The 22,916-nt window shown below is 46.3% G+C and overlaps 1 protein-coding gene across 2 annotated transcripts in view; it reads right to left on the reverse strand.

Annotated features, from left to right (window-relative positions):
* Positions 1-19,323, reverse strand: part of SERINC5 (serine incorporator 5) — a 38,200-nt gene extending 18,877 nt beyond the window's left edge. Inside the window, exons 1-2 of one of the 2 annotated variants that reach the window (XM_065656376.1) lie at positions 19,147-19,323; positions 4,310-4,477 (exon numbers count right to left, since the gene is read on the reverse strand). In XM_065656376.1, coding sequence (XP_065512448.1) covers positions 4,310-4,477; positions 19,147-19,173 — 195 coding nt within the window. In that variant the 5' untranslated portion in view covers positions 19,174-19,323. Of the gene's footprint in view, positions 1-4,309; positions 4,478-18,768; positions 18,849-19,146 lie in introns of those variants that run through there. The other variant, XM_065656377.1, reaches the window with a different exon arrangement.
* Between the last annotated feature and the right edge of the window lie 3,593 nt (positions 19,324-22,916).

Raw genomic sequence — 22,916 nt, forward strand, 5'->3', positions numbered from 1 at the left:
CAGGAACAGTTGTGTGGGATTGAACACCCTTTTTGGACACCCATGATCCTGAAGGAACAAAATAAGAATAAAACCAAACTCTTGGGGACCTCGGCAGATAATAAACACAAGCACAATGGTGGCGACAAAAGGGCTGATGTAATGAAAAGGGCACATGTAATGAAAAGGGCACATTTTTGTGAAAGGATGCTCTGCTGCTGGGAACAATTTATCAAGGCTTATGTGACTTCTTCACTGAAAGTTAAAAGACTTTTTTTTCTCTTTTTAAAATTCTGTAACTCTGAAACATGTTCAGCTGCTGAACAGCCTGCCTAGCCTATGTGATTTACCTGACTTTCAATTTGCTGAGTCTTTTTGCCAGCTGTTAAAGACACTGATTAGCTATTTGCCAAGTTTGATATCGTGAAATAGTTACTTTTATACCTCTAAAAGGTAACCTAAATTCTTTGGCCTCTGAGCAGGGGACAACACATTCTTTCTGCAGAAACTCAGTATCCGCTCAGATAACGTAAACGCCCCGGTTGCTGTGCAAGCAATGATGTCATCACAGCAAAGTCGGTATTTTTCCAAGTACAGTGAAACCCGTTGAGACGACAGCAATGTCTACAGAAACAGGGGCAGACTGCCCTGAGCTTGCTTCCCCTCGCTGCGAGCTGCTGGCGTCCGAAATAAATGCGGTGTGAGAAGCGAGCCAAGGTGGCCGTGCTGCCACCGGCTCCAGCGCTGGGGCTCGGCCACATCTGTGCCCCAACATGTGAACGCAGGAGGATGGAAAATCATGTCGGAGGGGGAATAGGAAGGAAGAAGCGTGTAGGAATGGGCCTGAAGAGCCCAAGGGAGCCTTCTTTCGTCTCGATGTTCCCACTGAGCAGAGGAAGAACGTGGCAGACGAATTCTGTTTTGAAAATGGAGGAAGCATGAGGGAAAATCTGTGTAGGTGGGGAAACAAGGGAAAAAATCCAGGTAAAACCACCCGTCTTGAGCAGTGCAGAAATGATATAGAAAAACAAAAAACAATCTGACCAAAACACATGCCATCTTAAATGTATGGCTAAATTCAGAAATAGGCAATGGGCGCCTGCACTTTAAAAGCTCATTTTTGGTAATGAATTTGGGTTTTAACATACTATAATGCAGTTACGGGCCAAGACTGAAACCTGGCTGGGGAAACAAGCCTAAAAGCATGCTCTGCCAGAACATGTAACCATCTAGAACTGAAATGCTTTGACACAACTGAACTGGTTTTCACTGGTCTTTTCCTGAAAACATCTTTCCTATTTTTCCTTTCATTATTTAAGTAGGGCATGGATATTTTCAGGGTGAAACCACTAGTTTTGAAACAGCTTTAACATTAAAAATTTAATTAAAAAAATAAACCAAAAAACTGCTTCAACAGACCAAAACAATTATCTCCCTTTTCTTCTCTCAATTATCCTTTCAAAGCTTGTGAACTGCAAGGTTTTGCTTCAACAGAACACTTACGAGTAAAGCTGTACCTGTTTTTCAAAAAAAACCCGAATAGCTGGGGAAAAAAAATATGGATCAAGGTATAAAAGCACTTCTTCAAGTTAGGTCCTGCTTCGCTTCATTTTGGAACAGAGTCAAGTCTCTAAACCATTTTGTGTAAATAGATATTGGTCTTTTCTTTCGGTCCCTATCACTGAACCTGCCAACTTTGATGAGGATGCGGAAGACGAGCTCCCCGGGACAGTGCCTCTTTTTTCCAGCCATGCTGCAGGACACAGAGCAGATCCTCAGCTCTGGGCTGGCACCTGCAGACTCTGGCACCTCAGGAACTGAAAAACTGTCCTAAACATGTTTTAATACACAGAATACATTAACATGAGGGTAGATAAATACTGCAAAACAAATACATTTTAAATTTCTGTTTAAGGCGTCCATAAGGGATGTACATTTCCTGTTGCTTACTCTCAAAATAATGCCAAAGGACCAAGTGCTACAACAAATACTTTTAGAGCTATTTTCTACATGGGAATTTATAGCAAATCAACAACCAAAAAACCCCCTCTCACTAACAAGGGAGAGATTCCTTCCATGTAACATGAGCATGAGTATCTGATCTCTAAGCTGGTAAAGCAGACAACTGGTTCCCTGCCAATACTATGGCTCCATAAAGGACTGCAGTAAAATTTTCAATTTTATTTTTTGTCTTTTAATACAAGAAATTTTAAAATGCTAATTAAAATTAAATGAAATTCTATCTTCTCTCAAGACAAGAGAGGGTGAGGTCCTAGAAGAATCCAGCAAAGTGTGTGCTTACAGTCCGGCTTCAGGAACTAGGAGTGCTCCACGATCCAGCCAAAAGTGAAGGATCAGTAAGTGCACAGCACTGTCAAAAGACAGTTCATCATTGGGAAGCTGAGTCTGGTTAGTCTGAATAAATATTTTGAAGGTGCACTCTATTACAACTGGGCTGAATTAGCTTCAGGAGTCTTTCAACTTTTAACAGCCCCAAACATAATTATTAAATTAGAGAACAGATAAAGAAAGCCTACTTTCAGATGATCCATTTCCCATTCAAAGACATCAACTGCTCTAAATTAAGAGGGTGATTATCTTTCCACTTCACAGTAACAGCTACTCTTTGTGCCATTTCTTCCCACACTGAGCTTTCAAGACTACGAACTGGAAAAGAAATTTGGCAATACTGAAAAGCATGTTGTTGAAGGCTTCTTGAATCACTTTTCTGTTGGGTAAAGAGCAAGTATTTTTTGTTAGGGATACAAGCTGCATTAAAACCACAATACCGATGGAAAATGACTTTATGAAATTTGGATAGGAACACATAATTAGTCTCCCACACACTTGAGTTCCTTGTATTATTCACTTTATTGCCAAGCTAAGCACCTAGTAAGTCAAAGTTAATTCTTGGCAAGCAATTTCAGCACACACATGTTGAACAGTTTTAAAGTTGCTGCTCACAGGCAAGCATCGTGTCTGTACTGGGTGCCCTTACAGACTGTCAGCAACTTCTGGTGGCCAGAGGTAAGAAGGTGGCACTAGGATAACTCAAGAAAAGCGCTATTAAATGAAAGAAAATTAGGACAGAAGATATGAAGAGGGTACAATGGGCAGCAAGAAAGAAAGGTCACTGGCAGCAGAGCACAGAAGCCCTCAAACTTGCCCCGTCATAAGCCCACTGGTTCATCTATGCTGCAGGCACAGGGTGCTACCACCAGCTCTCAGAGCTGGGCTGCTGCAGAGCGAAGTGTTTCACAGACAGCTCGAAGTCAAGTACAGAAGGTAAGCAGGGCATCAACTTGACCAGTAACTGGTTAAACAAGGAAACAGTGCACCCACCAGCACTCCCACTTGGGAGGAAAACACAAAACAACTGGATGCCCACATCGAGGGAAGCCTTCTGAACATCCAGGGCAAGCACATTCACAACCCTGAAGCAGGTCCATTGCCGAGTTTGGTGCAGAAACTTATTTTTTAAGAATTAAGCAATCCAGCCATTGTACTGTTTACTTAAAAACAGACTTTTCTTCTTGTAGTTTGTAGAGGGAGAAAGGATTTGTGCTACTAAGAGCAACTTGGGTGGCTTAAGAAACCAAACTGAAAATGTGGTACAACAGGTCTAGTGTATGATCGCAAGCAGGCTGGCGAGCATTTAGCTTCAGAAAGTATACTAAGACTCTGAAAGAAACTTGGGTTTTAAAATCTAGTTTCAGCCACAGCTCCTTTCATGCTTCTGAAGCTTTTTAATTAAAAAGACAATTAGAGACAAACAATATCTGCTGCGGTTAGAGGCCATGTGAATATGATGACTCAACGCACACTGAAGAAAACCCCTTGTGATCTGCAGCATTGTGCATTGTAGTAGTCTGTCACACAGCACCAAGAACACAGAACTGAAATTATAAATGCAACGCTTGAAGAGTCATTTTCTAATTTGCTGCTTCAGCTATTGAACAAGTTGCCAGAGACAAACTCAACATTAGACTGATTTGTTCTACTGTAACATGTTCCCTAACAGCCTCCAGTGACACCACCTGTGCAGCAAACCTGGGATGGGTTCACTGTAGCAGGTTTCCGCACGACAAAAGAGGAGGAAGGAAGGCTGCTAGACTGTGATCCTTTACTCCTTCTGTTGCAAAACACACTCGATGGGTGAGCAATTGACAGGGAAGAGGTAGAGCGTGGAAAATCATCCTGTCTGGGTTTGGAAGTGGGTGGGTGGAGGGAATTGACTGCCTCTTCTGAGGGAGCACCCCCATACATGAAGAGCTGTGGAAGGAGAACATTTCCTTCCAGGGGCAGCAGTCGGTTCATCTTTCTTACTTACGTGCGTTTTCATTTCGTTAGCTACTGTTGTTGACATCATGACACAACAGATGATAGTCACCAGGATGAAGTAAAGCGCATACATGAAGCGGGTGCTGGTTGACTGTTTTATCTTGGGGCAGCATCTACAGCACAAGGAACAAGCGGCAGTACCACAGCAGCAGGCCAACTGCAAAGTAAGACAAAAAACACAAGTCATTCCATCACCACCTTTAGTTTCTATTGCAAAAGTCAGACAGGGAAGCCGGGAGACTTCCTGTAAAGCTCCAGGATTTCTCAAGTCCTCTCCTCCCAGCTGAGCAGCATTTAAGTGGAAGCAGACTGTCTTGTTTATCAAAAGTCACTAGATTTAAGCACATCAATTTCCAGCCTTCCTACACACTGAGGATGAGAGTGAAGAGGATGAGGAGGAACCGCTCCCGATTTCTTAATCTTCCTGTTTGCTATCTCTGTGCAGCTCATGGTTGCGACACATTCCACCCAGCAGAACAGGCATTGCAATGTGGAGGCTCTGTTTCCTGCAATACACTCTCCTGGCTCCACAGTGAAAAAACAAATATGCACAAGAAGGACGCAGACTCCAAAATGGTTTGCTTTTAACATGGACAAAACTATTTTGTTTCCATGACAAACTGGAGGATTTGTTTCCCAACAAGTTGTACAGATCCACTTCAATTCACCAGAACTATACTGTCCTTTTTTAAGGCATCCTTTCTGGCACATACACAGACAAAAAACTTTTTTTTTCTTTTGCTACAGAACTTTTTATGATACCAAACATTTTGAGCAAATTAAAGGGGGGAGCAAAAACTATTTACGCCACCCTTCATGACAGTTGTGCTGAAGGCTTTATAAACAGACAACAGCTACGAAAAAAAACCCAAACCAAAAAACAAAAAAATACATTAACAGTTCTAAATATTTTGGGCAGTAGAGAAAGAATCTGGGAATACGTGGCTTACTGCAAACAAAGCAAAAGATAGCAGAGGTTGAAGGACCCAAAATACAATGGCACCATCTTGTACTGAAAAAGCCAGAGAAGAAAATGCAACTTCAGAGTTATTTTGACACACTTTGCAAAGGTGAAAGCAATGATTCCATGTGCAAGATACAAGGAAAAAAATCCACAGCTGCAAGCAAAATAATACGGTATCAATTTTAGCTGACAATGTCTCCAATGTTTAATCATTATTACGGATAGAATTCTTCACGTATTTTAATTCTTTTCTACCTACAACTATCTGAGGGCCCAACTAGATAAAAACCAAGAAGCATAGCAAAAAACGCATAATTGCCTTATTCGACACGGTAAATGGTACTGAAAAAATTCTGAAAGGAATCTATTTGATGCTCGTTATTTCCTTGCTGTCAAGGATACCATTAACTTTCAAAGAAGTTGGATTCACTTCTCCTGGCTTCTACTTTTAGAAAAGTCATATATAAAAATATAAATATATGCCTTATTTTTATACATATGGCAGCAGTGTCCTTGGTCAGGCCCTTCCTTGCAGCAGGCAGCAGCTTCACCTGGCTCTCGTGCTTAACCCAGCAGCCACAACCACAAAAGGGGTTTTTGGACATGGGCAGGCAGCCGGGAGCAGGGAAGCTCTCTTCCAGGTACCACTGCTGCTGACCCAGAGCAACCTCACTCCTCAGACTCCCGTTTTCGAGAAGGACCCTGTGGCTAGTGTGTAGCACAGGGGCAGCGCACTGCCAGTGCCAGGGGCTCAGGGACACCCAAGCTGATTTTTCTGGTTTTTCCTCAGGCCCCAGAGGGGCTACGGTGACGTTCAGAGGAGCCCCCTGCTTCCTAGCAAGCAGTTGTACAAGATGGATGGCTTTTCTTATCCCTTGCCAAGGGACTCAAAATGCATTAGTGCCACATTTGAGTCACCCAGGCAAACTTCACTCTTCGTATGTGCCTCCAGCTGCCAAACCACCACGCGCTGTTTTTCTCCCAGGACGTTTCCAGCATCAATGACTGTCCAACCCAGAGGAGGGGGTTTCACCTGCGTGTTTGCAGACACACATAACTCATGTAACTCCACAGAGTCTCACAACCAGACCTGTTGATCAAAGAGCCCCAAATAATTTTGAAGAAGTGTCCTGAAAACACTCCCAGCTTATCATTTCCTTGCCACAACTATCTGCTGCAACACTCCTGCCCAGGCTTCTGCCCTCAGCCCCACAAAAAGGGGGCAGCAGACGGGACCTTGCCCCGCTCAGCAATGGCCCTTTGGTTTGGAGAACACAAAAAATGGGGACGGTCCAACCGGGCTCCTGCTCTCCCCTTCTCTCAGTTCACCGCTGGATCTCATGCCAGAGGAGATGGGGGCCTCAAAGCACAGAGCTGCTAAAATTGCTGCTGCTGCAGAACAGAAATCCTCCCCAAAACACACAAAGCTCCCACTGTGGGGAATAAACAGAATGGGCTCATGTTGGCACCAAAGCTGGAAATTAAAAATACTACATGCACAAGCACATCGTGCAAGTATACTTTCAAAATAGAAGGCAGTGGTGGCTTAATGGTAATTTTATTTTTTGTACGTAGTGAAATTAAGTTAACTTTTACAGCATCGACTACAAGTTGAAGAAATCAGGAACCTACAGCAAGTTACCAATTCAGCAAACAAATGGAATAATAACATCTCAAAACAAAAACATGCCACAAAAGTATAATCTATCCACTTCACAGTTATGGGGGGAAAAAATATATTAAGACTAAAGGTCCTTTCAATCTGTATCAGCCAGATCCAAAATATTCATAATGAACTTCAACTGCTGGCCATACTCACCATAACATTAAAAACTACAGTACAGAATTAAAAAGGTATGCAGCTTTGGCATTTGTAAGGGGAACAACATTTTCCTAAGCCAGGTGCTAGAGAGCTCTGCCAATGAAACCTCATCTATGATCCAGCAACGTGTCTGCTATTCCAGTTCTGGGTCCCAGGAGCTGATACAGCCGTGGTTCAACCTGAGCTGGCAGTACAACCACCATAGCTGCTCACTCACCCTTCTCCCCACCTCCCCCGAATAAGGGAGAGAAATGAAACGGAAGGGAGAAATTTGGATTGAGATAAACAGTTTAATAAACTAAAAAAATACTAATACACTAATAGTGTATATACATATATATAAAATAGAAATAGAATGTAAAATGAAAGATACTCAATGCAATTCCTCACAAACTCTGTTCACACGGAGCAGCCAGTCCCAGGCAGCAGCACCTGGACCCAACAGCCGATCCCGGAGAGAAAAGAGAGAAAAAAGCAGAAAGGCCCGGAGGCCTCTGCAAAATGGCAGGATGGCAAAAGGCTGAACTAAAGAAACTCCCCAACAGAACTTCCCCCAACAGGTCTCCATCCTGCCTCTCATCAAACGAGGAAAGAACTCAGCCAGAAAATCCTGACTCTCCTTAAATATGAAGCATGATGCTAATGGGATGGAACACTCTTATTGATCACCCTGGATGTCAGTCAAGCTCTGCCCCATCCCTGCCCCGCTTCCTCGCTCCTCACACCTGTGGGCAGAGCATTCACAACAGTCCTTGGCTCTCAGACCAGGGCAATTAAAAACATTAGCTCTGCGCTGGGGTGTTATCTCTTGTTCTCAAACTAAGTCCTTATAATGACCATGCTAGCTATGAAAAAGAAAGCTTTCTAACTACACAAAGAAAATTAACTAGCTTTCAGTCAAACCTGCACAGATACTTAAAGCAACAAATACTTAAATAGAATATATAGCTCATTTATGCATTGTTCCACATTACTTAGGGAGACTTCAATGATAGTTTCTAATACTAAGCACACACCCTATAAATTGGCAATATTTGTGAAAAATACCAGTGTCTCCATCTTTTTTCAGATGCACTCCTGTAAGCACTCTTTTAACACCACAGAAATGTCTTTAACACCTTTAAACACAGTGGAAAGTTGGTTAGGTTATTCAACCACAGTCCCAAATTTGGTGTCTGGTGGGTTTTTCTTTTCTTTTTTAAACTCTGGTTATGACTGACTACATTCCAGAGTAGGCCACGACAAAATAGATGCTACCCAAAAATAAATTAAAAAGGTCTTTGTCCAAAGAGTAAGAAGATGCTGGCCACAACCTTCTGACCCTGAGGTTTCAAAGATATCATCTTTGGGTGACAAACTTCGAAGCCGACACAAACAACAAGCTCTCTGTTGAAAGGTTGTGGTCAACATGCAGCTGAACCACGCATTCCCTCTGAGGTTTACCGTGGGCATGGCCCATCTCACCTCGCCTCTGCTTTTCGATGGCAGTGAGGATCTGCCCAGGGGCTTAGGACCCACCGGTGCAGCAGTGCAAGGCAGTAACAAATTCTTCCCATGTTAAAAATGGGCTGTGGGGAAAAAAAAAGAAAGAGGGCAAGTAATGCAATTAATCTTTTACAGATTTAGCTTATCATTAAACAAAAGCTTCTTCAAAGGATGGGTTCTGCAGAAGAAAGGCACTGTGTGGCTTTCAGGACAGCAACAAGCCAGACGACCCAAGGTCTGCAATGGCTGCCAGCACGCAGGCCTTGAGAATACCTACAGAGCTCCTTTCAACTCCTGTCATCCTCGCAGTTCCTGGGTCCCCAAGAGCCCAGCGCAATGGTCTCTGAAAGCCAGGCTGCTCTGGCGGGGGTCTGTCACGCTGCAGCAGGTTCTGGCTTCAGGTCTTTCTCATCCAAAGCTCCCTCAGTTCAGGCAGCACGTACAGTCGCCCCAGCTCTACATCTCCTCACCGGGTGAACACCACAGTCTGACAATAACTACACGCACTACGCAAATATTTATGCTTTCCACAAATACTTACGATCAGCTGGCCCCCTCACACTAACACACCGTGACGGAGACCAGCCGCCGGTTTTGCTCGGTGCCACCCTTGCAGAGCTCGAGGAGGGTGCAGTGACAGCTCACCCGAGATCCCCAAACTTGAAACTCTGCAGTACTTGAAAACGGGCTGCGCCGTGATTTGAACTGCCTGGATGACAGCTGACTTGACTGGTTTCACAACAGCAGCTGTGGAAAGCTGTGTGGGAAATTTTTCTGTTAAAAAACTAATCAAAGTGGAGTTTCACAGACATTTCCTCTGCCAGCATGCTTGGCCTAAGAGCCACCGGCTCCCCCAGCCCTTCTCCTCTGTGGCTACTCACTCACTCCTACCCTGGCAGCAGCACTCAGTGGCCCTGGCAGTTGTTTCTGATGCTAGAGGTGATCAAAAAAAGCAACTTACTGGCTTTAAAAAAAAAAAAAAAGGAAGAAAAATGACTTATCAGTCCTTCTCATCTGCCAATTGTCCTTCTCATCTGCCAACTTATTATGCAATGGCAGAAACAGTTCTACCATTTCAAGTGAGGGCACGGTGCATGGTTGGGAGGGGAGAGCAGAGGCGAACATCACGCAGCAGTCCCGCACACTTTGACCCTTCTTTGAACAGGCATTTTAGTAGCATTTTCCTACTAACTCATTTGATCCGAGTGTGGTAGATTCCTGTCAGTGCAGAGGAACAATAATTTCTACATCCACACAGTGAGGAGCAGAAGCAAGCAGACTGACTATACAACAGCCCCAGTCCATGCAAACCACTTTTCCAAGTACAGGCAGGCCTGGACATACTTGCACACTCTCATCTTGTGCCAGCCTGGGGAGTACCTATGGCTAACAGGAGTTAGACAGGTTAACAAAACAGGGTAAACGCAGATTTACCAACTTGCGCATGAGCTATCAGCTCCTGCCAATGAATACTCCACCAACATACACTTGCAGCAGGCTACAAAGATGATGAGGGGCCTGGAGCACCTTTCTGATGGGAAGAGACAGAGAGCTGGGTCTGTTCAGCCTGGAGAAGAGAAGGCTGAGAGGGGATCTCATCAACGTTTATAAATATCTCAAGGGTAGATGTCAAGAGGATGGATCAGACTCCTTTCAGTGGTGCCCAACAATAGGATGAGAGGCAATGGGCACAGACTGAAGCAGAGGAGGTTCCATCTGAATATGAGGAGAAACTTCTTCACTTTGAGGTGCCAGAGCCCTGGAACAGGCTGCCCAGAGGGACTGTGGAGTCTCCTTCTCTGGAGACATTCAAACCCACCTGGACACATTCCTGTGCCATCTCCTCTAGGTGAACCTGCTTTAGCAGGTGGGTTGGACTACATGATCTCCAGAGGTCCCTTCCAACCCCAGCCATTCTGTGATTAACACCTGCCACACACTCAAGCCTTGATTTTAGCAAGCTGTGATCCAATCTGATAAATCAGTGGAATGAGGTATGATGGTACTGTTAAGCACACGTAACTGTTTGCATAGAAGACTGAGAAGTGAATGTAGCCTGCCTACTGCTTTTGTAGAGACAGTGACATTTTTAAAAGGTATTTTCCAGAGATGTTTCCAAAAAAAATCTCAAAGGTTGTACAAAATATTTGGCATAACCATTAAAACAAAGTGAGGAGTTTCAGGATCACTGCCCAAAACAGCCTATGGTATTTTTAAAATATACAGACCATAAGGAAGTATCAAGCTTATCACAACAAAGCACTCTTCCTTTTGGGAGACTTCAGCAGAAATGGCAAAAATTGAAGGGAAGAAGAGCACATTAAAAAAAAAAAAGTGCACACTTAAATTAAGCAAAGGCTTAGCAGAGTTTCATCTCTTTCCTCCTAACTGACTGCCCAGCCGGCATGACCACACGCACATGCCTTCTGGTCTGTCCACAGAGCACAGGAATGTGCCTTGCTGAAGCCTCTTTTCATGGGGGCCTACAGCAGCTTAGTTTTTCATGCACTGCTTGATTACTTTCCTACCACAGTATCTGGGCCATAAGATCTGCAGATAACGCGGTCACTGAGCTATGAACAGCAATGTCTATCAGAAACACCCAAACACCTCCTCCCACAGCAACATGCAGCCCTCAGGCAGGCTGGGGGGGCAAAGCAGCCAGCCCCACATGGATAATATGCAGAAGCAGCTGCACACTTGCCCTTAGACTTTCAGTTTCAGGAAAGAGCATCTAGGTTTTGTTAGTGCTCTGGTTCATGAAAACAACAGATACCTGAGGCCAGGTGTTCCAAGAGTTAGGAGCTGAGCTCAGACTATTATTGAAAACCCTGACTGTTATGCACACACATTTGACAAAGGTTTCTTCAACCAGCCACATGATTACACGGTGGTTCGTTCCTGTGAATTACCTAAATTCACCTAAGACGCTTTATTTTGTCCTTTGTCTGTCTTAACTGCTTTTCACTGCTGCTTCTTTAATATTCAGACTTACCACGTGGCTTAAGCCAAAAGGTTTTCTGACTGGCACACTAGTTAATCAACCAACAACCTATTTTTGGCAGCACACCTCACACTGCAAACTGTGCAAAATTAAAACTGACTTCAGAGGAAAGTCACGCCAGCACAGACATTGCCTAAACACTGCTTTCCAGTGAGGCTTTCCTGCCCCGAGCTGAGGTTCTGAAGCGAAGGGCAGAACTGCCACATAGCATCAAGCAGCTCAAAAACAAGGAGAACCACAACGAGAGCTTGAACATGGGCAAGCTGCTGCCAAGCACCGGCAGAGCTGAAGTTAAGTTGAGCTGAGTATGATTAAGTTCTGTCTCTGTGCTCAAATATTACCACATGGTGACTCAGCTCAGCATTAAAAAATAACGTCACTGCAAAATGTCTAAATTAAAGACTGTCCAACTGCTCTTCTCCTGATGATTTTGGAAAAATAAAGACAATTGTTTAGTCTGACCTGAGCCCCGCAGTATCACATCACTCAGCTCCTCTGTAGTATAGCTATTTTCCATTAGCTAAACCATCTGGACTTGACAACAGCATGAGGTGGGCTGTCTGTCTCTCTGGTTACTTACATGTATCATTACAAGGAGCAAAAAAACCCCACACTTCTAATTTGTCCGCTACAGTTCCCAGACTCTGGTGCTTGGCGAGGCGTTCTTCACTAGCCGAGAGAGCCTTTTAATTATCTGGTCTTTTCTCCCTGCTCATCAAAAAGAACCCAAACCATTTACCCTCAATCTCAACTGAAGGCTTTAAGACTTTTCTTCCCCGCAACCTAACTTGCTTGCATTCTTCTCCTGCATCCCCTCAAATTTCCCCAGCCCGTCCTACAAAAACTGGGCAGCACCATCAGCCCAGCAAGTCATCCTGCTCTTCTCCCCCAGGCACAGCCAAAGAGAAGGTGAGATGCTGCCCCACAGCACCCCATGTGGTGGGACCAGCCTGCCCTCCATGCACCTTGCCCGTACAACCAGACAGCTGGATGTACTTTAAAAGTATATTTTATTTGCACTGGGGACATGCCATCTGAGTTACACTGCTTTCAACAGCACTATCCACTCCACTCACACCTATGTACTTTCAGCAGAAATCTTAAATGTACCCTCAGGTTACTGATGAAAACTGGTCATAGTGGCCCATTTTCATCAGTGACCTGATCCTGAAGATGCTTCGCATCGACCTCTTGATGATCTTCACTGAGAGCAACCTCCACGGGGTGACAGGTTCAACTGTCCTTTCCTATAATTTAATATTTCACCATTTTCTCATCTGCAGGTTGTTCCAGATCATACTGCAGCCACTTCTGTTATACTAACAGGTGTTATACTAACATAGCAACTGGAAGATGAAAGACAATTCAGCAATGGCAACATCTGACAATCTGAGGTCCTCACTTAGTACAACAAGAAGATTTTCTCTAGGTTAGCTCTGACGTTCAAGACCAGGACTCCAGAGGCAGAATGGCACACATGGATGCAACACGGTGCTTCGCTGGGGACAGACAGAACCAAGAACAGGGTGCACAGCAATAACTGCTTAAGTCCATGCACCACAGGAGTGAAGAAGCAGTTAAAGTGAAATTTCTGTATGCACTGACTTCAAAGCACATAGCTGGAACAGCTGCTTCACTTTTGAATGAATCGACAGCTCTGAGCTGTTCTACAAAGATGTGTCTTTATAAGGTACTTTTGACACTGAGTACAAGCGGTTTTTAAGGCAGAAGAAAAAAAGACATTAACACTTCGTACAAAGTGACTAAGGGCACCAAACATTAACTATTTCTCACCACATTATATTTAGAAAAAAAAAAAATATAACTGCTCATAGCATTGCTAAATACATTCCACTTTACACCAGTGTCACAACAGCCAACTTCACACACATTCCCAGATTGGCAGGTTCAAAATGGAGCCTGCTCACGTTTTCCCATTACTTACTTCTTGATAAACATTTTTAAATACAATTACAATGACTACTGAAGGAGTATCTTGAATAGGATTCCTGAAACACTGTTTTGCCAGTGACTGTAATACAAAGAGCCAAGAAAAAACACAAGTTAGATCTCTTCAGAAAATGTTAAGAACTGTTCCTGCTAAAACTCAGTGCAAGAGATGGCAGGCTGACACATTTTTGGATCAGTCCTACTGGACAGAAAGAAGTGCAGAACTTTCCATTTTCAGACTGTGAACATGTATACGTTTAAGCACTTGAGCATATGCCGTCTCGAATTGCTGGAATTTCCAAACATCAGTCCCAGCATAGTTATCGCTAATTAAATTGATGATGAGAACACTAGGTGCATCAGGACTCCCTTCAAAACAAACACGGGGCCACCTTCCCAAGGCTGCTATCGTGGTAAGTGCTACAGTCCCCACAGCTCTGGCCGGCTCGGTTCCCCGCTGCCTCACGCTGTAGCACATACCAGTGTGGAAGCCCATCTCTTGGGTGACCTGAACAATTCACTAGATCAGATTCAGTTGGCAGAATGGTCAATCACAGCCTAAAAATCTAGGAGGCCAGGCACTTAACATGTCAAAACATGTCAGAGCCCCACACCGTTGAGAAAGAAATGGAAGCACCACTAACTTGGGCATGAGAAGGACCTTGGAAGCAACCCAAGGTCCAAGTGTCTTCACATGGCTAAGCTGAGAACACCAAGCAGCCTCAGCACGTGTTTGGGATGACAGCCGTCGCCAGCTCAAGACAAGACCTTCAGCTTTTCCTGCAGTCACAGCTCAGGCTTGCATCCAACCACTCCCCTGACACAAGTATGTCTTGCACCAGCAACTGCAAGTGCATTCGTCGTAATGAAAATCTCAGGAACAGAAAAAAAAACCCAAAACCAAAGACACCCTGGAATACCTGTACTTGCAAAAATTAAAATAAAAGCAGCAATAGGATTTATATCCTTCCACAGAAAAGTATCCCCTTGCTCTTAAAAGTAAAGGTCCTGCTCTTATATTGCCTTCACAGCTCTAGAGCCATGGGTATTCAAGCTGTGTGTTTAAACCCACGACGTAACCAACTTGTAAGATGCGAGAGAGAAAGGCTAAAAGAAATTAGGCAGCAATGGGAAATAAGCAGGAATAAGAAAGAGTATCTTCTGCCTCTTATGCAGTTCCAGGGAAAGGATTCCAACCTAGCGATGCAAGTGTCAAATGATATAATGCTTATAGGATCTCACTGGTTTTGGTTGCTTTTCCCTCCCTTTCTAATCACTTTTGAATCCAGCAGCAAATTTTATCCAGCTTTGGCAGGCAGATGGGGGCCTCAAAGATATTACGTTCTTAAAATTTCCTTGAAAATAGATAAAGGTTTAGCAGAGAAAAATGATCTCAACCTTGAGCAAGGAAAAGGCTGCAACACAGGGTCAGTATTTATTAGAAAGGCAACTGACGTAAGATGCCAACCTCAATGAACAAAGCTGCAGAAAAGTAGGCTTTGCTAATTCAGATGTTCAGTCAACCGTTTGTTTAAAACAAAAACGCCATGCTTCTGCAAACAGGGAAAAAAAGTCCTTCCTCAGTCTCTTTTTCCTAACCGTATTTAAGTGGAACACACTACAGTACTCCACATCAGACCTCAGATATCTAGCTTCATCTTCAGTCATGATTAATAGTGGTGGCAGGGATACAGAAAGGCAGTTGTGAGAGGTGGTAAAACCCGCAGCTGAATTTATCTTGTATTTTTTTACCTGACCAGCTCAGGTTAAACACAATAAACCAAAGCCCTCTCACCCAGGAAGACCATTTGCAAGAGGAGAGACATGTTTTGGGAAGCACACCACAAGGAGCTGAGCCAGGAACGCCCCAGCGCTTCACACCGCGCATCACCCAGCAGCGCCCTAGCATCCTCAGAGGACACCAGCCTGGACCAGGGTGGCAGAGCCACCCTTTTCACCACGTAACGAGGAGACCACGAGGGCAGGACTGCAAGCCCCCTTCTCAACCTGCAGATGCAAACAGGCAGTGCCAGAGTGCACGGGGGGCTTCCCTCCCTTGCCCCCAAAAGCTGAGGCCAATCTTATAAAGCACTTTTCAAACCCCTCTGAATTACAGGTCTGGGTATAAAATGAAAATTGGATACTCTAACTTGCACCACATCTTACTACACGATATGATTTCTAAGTGCAGAGCAGTATTAAAGAAAGCACTCAACATTTAACAGACCTACAAAAATAGCTGTATAAACTTTAATAACTACTAGATCTAATTGAAAAATCCATCTTCTTGAACAACCGAACTACAACATACCGCCCCCCAAAATTAATGTTAACGATCTAAATTACATTTATTTAACTCTGGAAAAAACATATTCATTGTAATAAAGATTTTCCGCAACAGCTGCTTTTCTTAACCATGATCTCAACTTTATTCTCTTGAGAATAACTACTGAAGAAAAGCCAAATGTAAAATCCTGTTTCCTGTCAATTTAAGCAGATGTTTTTATGTAATCAAAAGCATTGTGGAGGCCTAAGCCAAACTGTATTCTCACTGCATTCTCAAAATATATCTACCAACAGAACACTAGGAAAAGAAGAGGCATTTAGCAAGCTTATTACAGTTCAGAAACCTAAAAGTGGCAGTTCTCTTCAAAACAAGGTTGTATGTTGCGTGATAAGAACCAACTGCAGAAATTAAAGTTTATAAATGTCCAAGTTCCCTGAAGGCAAGTTCCCAGGGTCTACTTGGCAAGGATACAAGTCACACAGTAATGTTGATTAAGATTATTTTAAATAATTTTTGAGTGCAAAATCAGCATAACCAAAGTACACTGAAGTTTGGCAGCTTGCTGCGGTATCCTTTAACAACAGGAATCTGGTCTGCAAAACCTGAATGCACGTATTCCAACACGCACCATCAACTAGATGTTTGGCATGGTTTGACCCAAAACCAAAAGTACTGATCGCTTATTGTCTACTCCACACCAGGAAAATTTGCTGGCATTAACTCACAATGGAACTTTGATATCAGCTAGACACCCATGCACAATAACTGCACTTCCACAGCCCAGATGGACAATACCAAAGTTCTCAGTCAGTTCTAGGAAAGCAGATCGACAGAGACAGACAGGCAGATATAAGACATATACAGGGTAAAAATGCTTCCTACAAAAAACCCTACCCCATATATCAAACCCATTAAACTAGTATATTTTAGGTAAAAAGGAGGCATGCAACGTGAGTGTTGATTTTGGGACACATACAAAGTTTCATCTTTCCTCAAGAAAACCGTTTCTGTTTCTGGAGACAGGGTAAACTTCATCTTTGGGAGAACATTTAAGGAGAGGCCAAATGCCTGAGGAAGCTGGGTTGAAGGAGAAAGAAGAACTTCTATCTCTTTTGTTTTTCTTGTGTATTAATAATGTTAAACAAACATTCCCTCATCAAGGTTGGAATAAATCAAGTCATAAAGGCAAAGACCATCTTTCCTCTTAAAAAAGTTACACTGCATGCTGTTGAGACATGGTCTATGCCATTTATCATCCTAGCCTATAAAAAGGTTATCCACATGAAGTTTGCTGGTATAACTCCAGGAATATGCCGTATTTAGCACAGATAAGTCTTACATCAAAAATAGTGCTTAAGCCAGCAGAATGCATCTCCCCAGGATATTGCATAATTTTGGCACTATGACTGCATCCACTTCAGGGCTTTTGCTTTAGCTGCAACGTCACTAAGAAGCTCAGTTTATTTACAGACTCCAAAGTGACACATCAGTGCAAATAAAACACATGATTATCAGATAACACCACGTGCAGTAGGAATAGTGGGTTTAATAATGTCTCAAAGTTTCATCACGCTGAAGCCATGCCATTCACCACACAAGTCTCACACCAGTTTCATCCTCTTGGTACTGTTACTTCTGCAAGAGCTCCACAAAATAAAAAAAAGCATTCAAAACACAAACAGCCATGAACCGCTGCAGTGACAGCACCTACTAACAGAACCTTGTTGAGCTTCTCCAAAACTTGTTTCGCGTGCTGCCAAAACGCACACAAAGCAGTAGTTGGGAGACCCCCTCCTCTGCTTTAAGAGGAATATTGGCCAACGTGGGTACTGCTGTCCTACTTTAGGAGGAATATTAGCAAACACAGGTGCTGCTGTCCCCCATGGCCACCCAGGGCTACGTGGTGAGGTGCAGGGGAGCTCCCAGAGGACAGGCGTGTGCAGGCACGCTCGGTAATCCTCCCGGCCCACTGAAGACTGAAAGAACCACAGCTGGGAGACCAAATTTAGCCTGGGATTCCAACCTTCAGGAAAGATCTCAGATTTTTTTTTTCCAGGTGCTTCACACAAAAGCAAGAGAATAATCAGATGCTGGGGCAGAGGAGGGGCAGGGTGTGCAGAGTGACCAATTAAGAAATATCAGTAGAATTAGGACCACGAGGCATTTAAATATGTAAAACAATAGGAATAAGCTCACTGACTAGTCTGTTGTGGACAGGACAAGTAGTAATCGTTTTCTATTGCAGAAGTGGAGATTTGGGAAAACGACGCACAAAATAAAGTGCCTGGGGGAGATCTGGCCTAACACCAGGCTAGAGAGACAACTGGTAGGAACACAAGTCCTTCCCTCGCGTGCAGTCAAGGAGGAGAGCTGGACGTGACCTCGCAACCATCCTTGTCCCGTTCCACGGTCCTTCGCTCATCAGCACGGATTCCACGAGGAAAACAGGTGTGCCGCAGTGAGACGCAGCGCACAGATTCCTCGCCTCGTGCACGCTGAAGGGCACAGGTCCTGCGCCACTCTCCATCACCACTTGCTCTCATCCCTCACTTCCTCCACTAGCACCTGAACTTGCTCAATCTTTCCACAAACCAAATCTAAAGCAGTTTGTGGAAGGGTCCAAAGAGTGCCGGGCAGCCAGCAGCTAAGAGAGAAGCTAAGACCATACAGACTTCTTACACCGTGGGGTCTCGGCGCCTCGCCACCAGGCACCAGCAGCGATCACTTAAGCGCCTCTCGCAGCTCTGGGTGACCCGCCGCCCCCTTGGGAGCGGCTCCTTGCAGCGCAGGCCTCCGTGAAGTCTGGTCGCCATGCCCGCCGCCCCAGCACAGCTCCCGCTGCGCACGCCGCCAGCACCGCCGCTCTCCGCTCCCTCACCGCGGGGAGACGGGCGGCGCTCGGCTGCGGCTCCTCCCGAAACGCCAGGGGAACTCACCCAGGGCGCTCCGCGACCCGCCACCACACGCGCCTCAGGCAGCCAGCGTCAGGGCAGCCCCGCGGCTCTCGGCTCCCGCTCCGCAGGTGCCGCTGGTGTTTTAACGCCTGTGCTGCCCCGGGCAGGCCGGCTCCCCCGGGCTAACCGCGAAGCGGCGGAGGCTTGCGGCCGCACCGGCCCCGTCCCGTCCCGTCCCGTCCCGGGCTCTCCGTCCCCCGCGCTGGGCCGGGCGCTCCCCCGGGCCCTGGCTCCCCGCGGCGGAGCTGCCGGGCGGGCCCCCACCGCCGTCCCCCCGGGGAGCCCCCGCCCGGCGCAGGGCAGGCTGGCGGGGCCCCGCCGCGCACACCTGCCGGCCTCCCCGCGCCCCCCAGCCCTCACCTGGCCGGCGCAGCAGGGCGCGGACATGCCGGCGGCGCGGAGCGGAGCGGCCTGGCTCCCCCACCGCCTGCCTCATGCGGGAGCGGGCAGGGCAGCACGGGCCACCGCCGCCGCGGGCGGAGCGGCACCGCCCCGGCCCGGCACCGCCCCGGCCCGGCACCGCCTCGGCCCGGCCGCCGGCCCCTCCGCCCGGCTTCCGCTGTCGTCAGCCTGCGCGGCGGGGCGGCCCGGGCCTGGGGCCGCGCTGCCGTTGTTGCCGCTGCCTCCGCCGGCCCCGGGCAGCCCCTCCGCCAGCCCCGGGCAGCCCCTCCGCCAGCCCCGGGTTCCCCGGGCGAGGGGACACCCCCCGAGCCGGGGGCCGCTGGGCAGAGCACCCGTCCTCCCCGCCCGGGCCGGGAGCGGCACCGCGGCCGAGGCGCAGCAGGTGTGAACCTTCTTATCCCGCCTCCGGGCAGCGGAGGTGGCGGTTCCATCTGCAGCAGCCGCAGCCGCAGCGCATCCGTGCGGGACCGTCCTCCGCAGGCTGCCCTGCCCTAGGAAACGGTCATCTCGCCAATATCGGCCCAGGCTGGATCTCTCAGCAAAGCATGTTTTATTAACGATTTTGCAAAACCGGGTGCCTTGCCTGGAGGTAGGCACACGGAATATGACCAAAAGCCCCTGTTCATATCACCCTAATCCCGGCTGCAAATTCCCTCGCCTGTTCCCCATTAGCTGGGTACTGCGGGGTCGACAGACTACCCGACACCTTCCTCAGTTTACCTGTCTCATCCATCTAACAACCCCCTCCCCTCGCTGATTCGAAGTATGGATTCCTGGCTCTCTGGCCACCCTTCCCCCTAGCTTAACTTTTTAAATACAGTAATCAGTTTGAATTCGGGATTAGTTCGACGAGACTTTGTTTTACATTAAAGATTCATAGCCAGATGTCTCCTCCCCACCCCTCCCGCTGGGGTCAGGTGCCGGATCAGTTGTAAAAACAACATTCCTCCTTCAATGGCTCCTTGCGCTGCACTCAAGCACATGCTAAGATCGCTTACCTGCTCACACGCCCTCTAAAACACCCGTTTTTTAGTAGCTGGAATTTAACAAACTCACTGAGTAAGAGAAACACAGGGATCTTAACGAACCAGGCATCAAATGTAAGTTTAACGCTGCAACGCACCAACCTTGAGTTCCAATGGCTTTGCCGCGGCCCACGGCCCTTGCACTGCCCACATCTTGATGGAGAAGCTGTGGCGCCCAGAGGATGGCTGCAGGGCCCTGCGTTCCTACAAGGAGCCAGATCTTCCCCGGTGTTGCCGAAATACTGTCTCCAGCATCAGCTGCAAGGAGCCAAGGGCAGTACCAGCCAGCGGCAGAGGATCTCTCAGCTTCCTGTGTGATGATCTTTGCTATTGCAGACAAAGGCACTGACAGTGGTCTTGTCCCAAAAGGTGGGATCGTTATCCGGCCTGTAGATAACAATTCACATACAGGGTCGAGGTATTTGTTTCATTTGCAGTTCCGGGCAGAAAAGGGCGCTAAGCAATCTTTTGCAAAGCACACCAGGAGCGGAGGGAGTTACGTATTTATACATTTCAACTTTTAACCACTCCTAACATCTTATACATATTTATGCCTGCTCAAAGTTCATTGGTCTAAACTTTGCTCGCTTCATTTTAAAAGGTACCGTGAAGATAAAATTTTCTACGCATGCTCAGTGAGTAGGGGTCTTCTGGAAGTGGGTAGCTTTCAGCAAGGAGGTGTGGTTTTGTATTAAAATGAGCATATAATGAGCATAGTTCACCAAAGTTCACAATATACCGCTAGTCCTTGCCAAATTTCATTGTTTGTTACGAAGTGCATATTCTTCAAGCTTTATCTCAGGGTTTGTCCTTCAGGTTCCTCTCATAAATAACCAATTCCTGTTCTGTTTGAACCGTATTCTTTGTTTTATGGTCTGCTTTGACCTTCTGTAAAACTCCATTAAGGTTAATGGAGACATCAGCCCCACCGCGGTTCAGGCTCTGACGCGGCTGATGCTCCTGCTCTGTGGGAGCAGCAAACGCCACAAACGCAGGTGAGGGCTCCTCAGGTCAGGACTGGGGGCTGGAGTCTCAACACAGCTCCTCCGATTTACAGCTCCTCTCCCTAGAAGCAGGGCTGAAGAGAAAGAATCAAGAATTGAGCAAGAGACAGGAAAGCAGTGTGGCAAGCAAACAGGCAACGGAAAAACACTGGTGTTTGTAACTCTGAAACACAGTCAGCTTCCTGAAGCATGTGGTTAAGACATGAGAACACAAGCATCGTAGCATAGTAAGAACTCAGCGAAACTGCGTTCATCTTTTATTTCTGTTCCAGACTTCTTATGCAATCACGAGAAGCTGACTGGTCAGGCTTTGCTTGATTTCCACATCTGCAAAACCAACTCAAAACATGATGGAGAATCTGAGGTTTAATTTAAAAATGAAGCTGTCTTGCCAAGAGAGACTGGTGAAGGTGACATATGGGTACGATGGAAGAGTAGAAGGGGCTGTACCGCACGTCCGCATGTCTGCGATAGCAACGAGCGTTCACCGGGTGGGGAGCACCGTTAGTTCACTGCTCCGTGCAGGTCTGTTAATGCCAGCCAGCGCTGTTGTCACTGACACAAGTAAATCCAGCCTCTGCACTGAAGAAAACAGCAGAGCGCTGTAGTGGCCTTTCCAATCAGAGCACGCCAGAGCGCTGGGATGTGTGCCTTGGCTTTTTGAGTGAAAAATTTGTCACCAGGAAGGCTTGAACTTTCCTGCTGTGTTGCTGGCAAGCATTAAGCAGGCTAATAGCAAAGCAATGAGCAGATGTTACTGCATGAAAAGAACTGTCAGTCTGAAACTACCCATGCATTTAGAATAAGGTTTACCCATCAAATACATATTCTGAAATCAGAGAAGGCTGTTGTGTTCCCCTAATCTGATTTACTGGACAGAAATCTTCAACCAGTAATTCCTGCATCAGACTGTTCCTTTTGGGAGGATAAAGAGTGTCTTGTTTGAAGGGATGCTAATTCTGATTTAGGGCTTTCAAGTGGCAGAGGAGCCGTGGCATCAAGAGAAAAAGGCAAGATGCTTTGGCCTTGCTTTGTATAAGGAATTTTATGAACATAGATTTACAGAGTTGCAATGGGTCAGGCAGAACGGGGCAAGAAGTGTGAAGTAAGACAGCCCAGGAATGGAGTTAAAACTCTGGTCTCCGTTCAGGAGCTGGGGAATGAGGAAGGAAGGGAAGCGCGTGGTTAGAAGTTGTAACCATGTGTTGCTTCCCAGAAAAAAACCCTTATAAGAAGCAGTTGTGCCCTGGGCGCAAGCCGCTTTCCTCACTCGCCGTGCCGGCAGGCAGAGCAGAGCGGAGCGGCAGAACCTGAAGCCCTGGGAGCGTGTCACTGGGCCACTTAACCTTCAGGCAGCCTGCAAAACTCTGCCTGCGAGACACCCAGCCCTGATCCACACGTGCCAGCGACCTTTCGTGGCACATCAGCTTTGCTCGGGCCCCCGGGAAAGGCATTGGCCTTGGATCCCAACTGCAGTTTCACTTGCAGGTGTGGCACCTTGACATGCATCCACTTTACTCATTCCCAACTCATTTCCACATAGGCTCTTGTAACAGAAGCAGAGGTTCTCACTGCCCCCCTTCACTGTGAGAAGAATGCGGTGTTACTGCCTCTACAGAGAACTGAAAAGATGTTGGTGGTGAAGCAAAGAGCTTTTTGGCATAGCACAGGGAAATCATAAGTTACCAGGATTGCTCAA

Source organism: Caloenas nicobarica, chromosome Z, assembly GCF_036013445.1.
Source record: "Caloenas nicobarica isolate bCalNic1 chromosome Z, bCalNic1.hap1, whole genome shotgun sequence".
NCBI classification, from domain to species: Eukaryota; Metazoa; Chordata; class Aves; order Columbiformes; family Columbidae; genus Caloenas; species Caloenas nicobarica.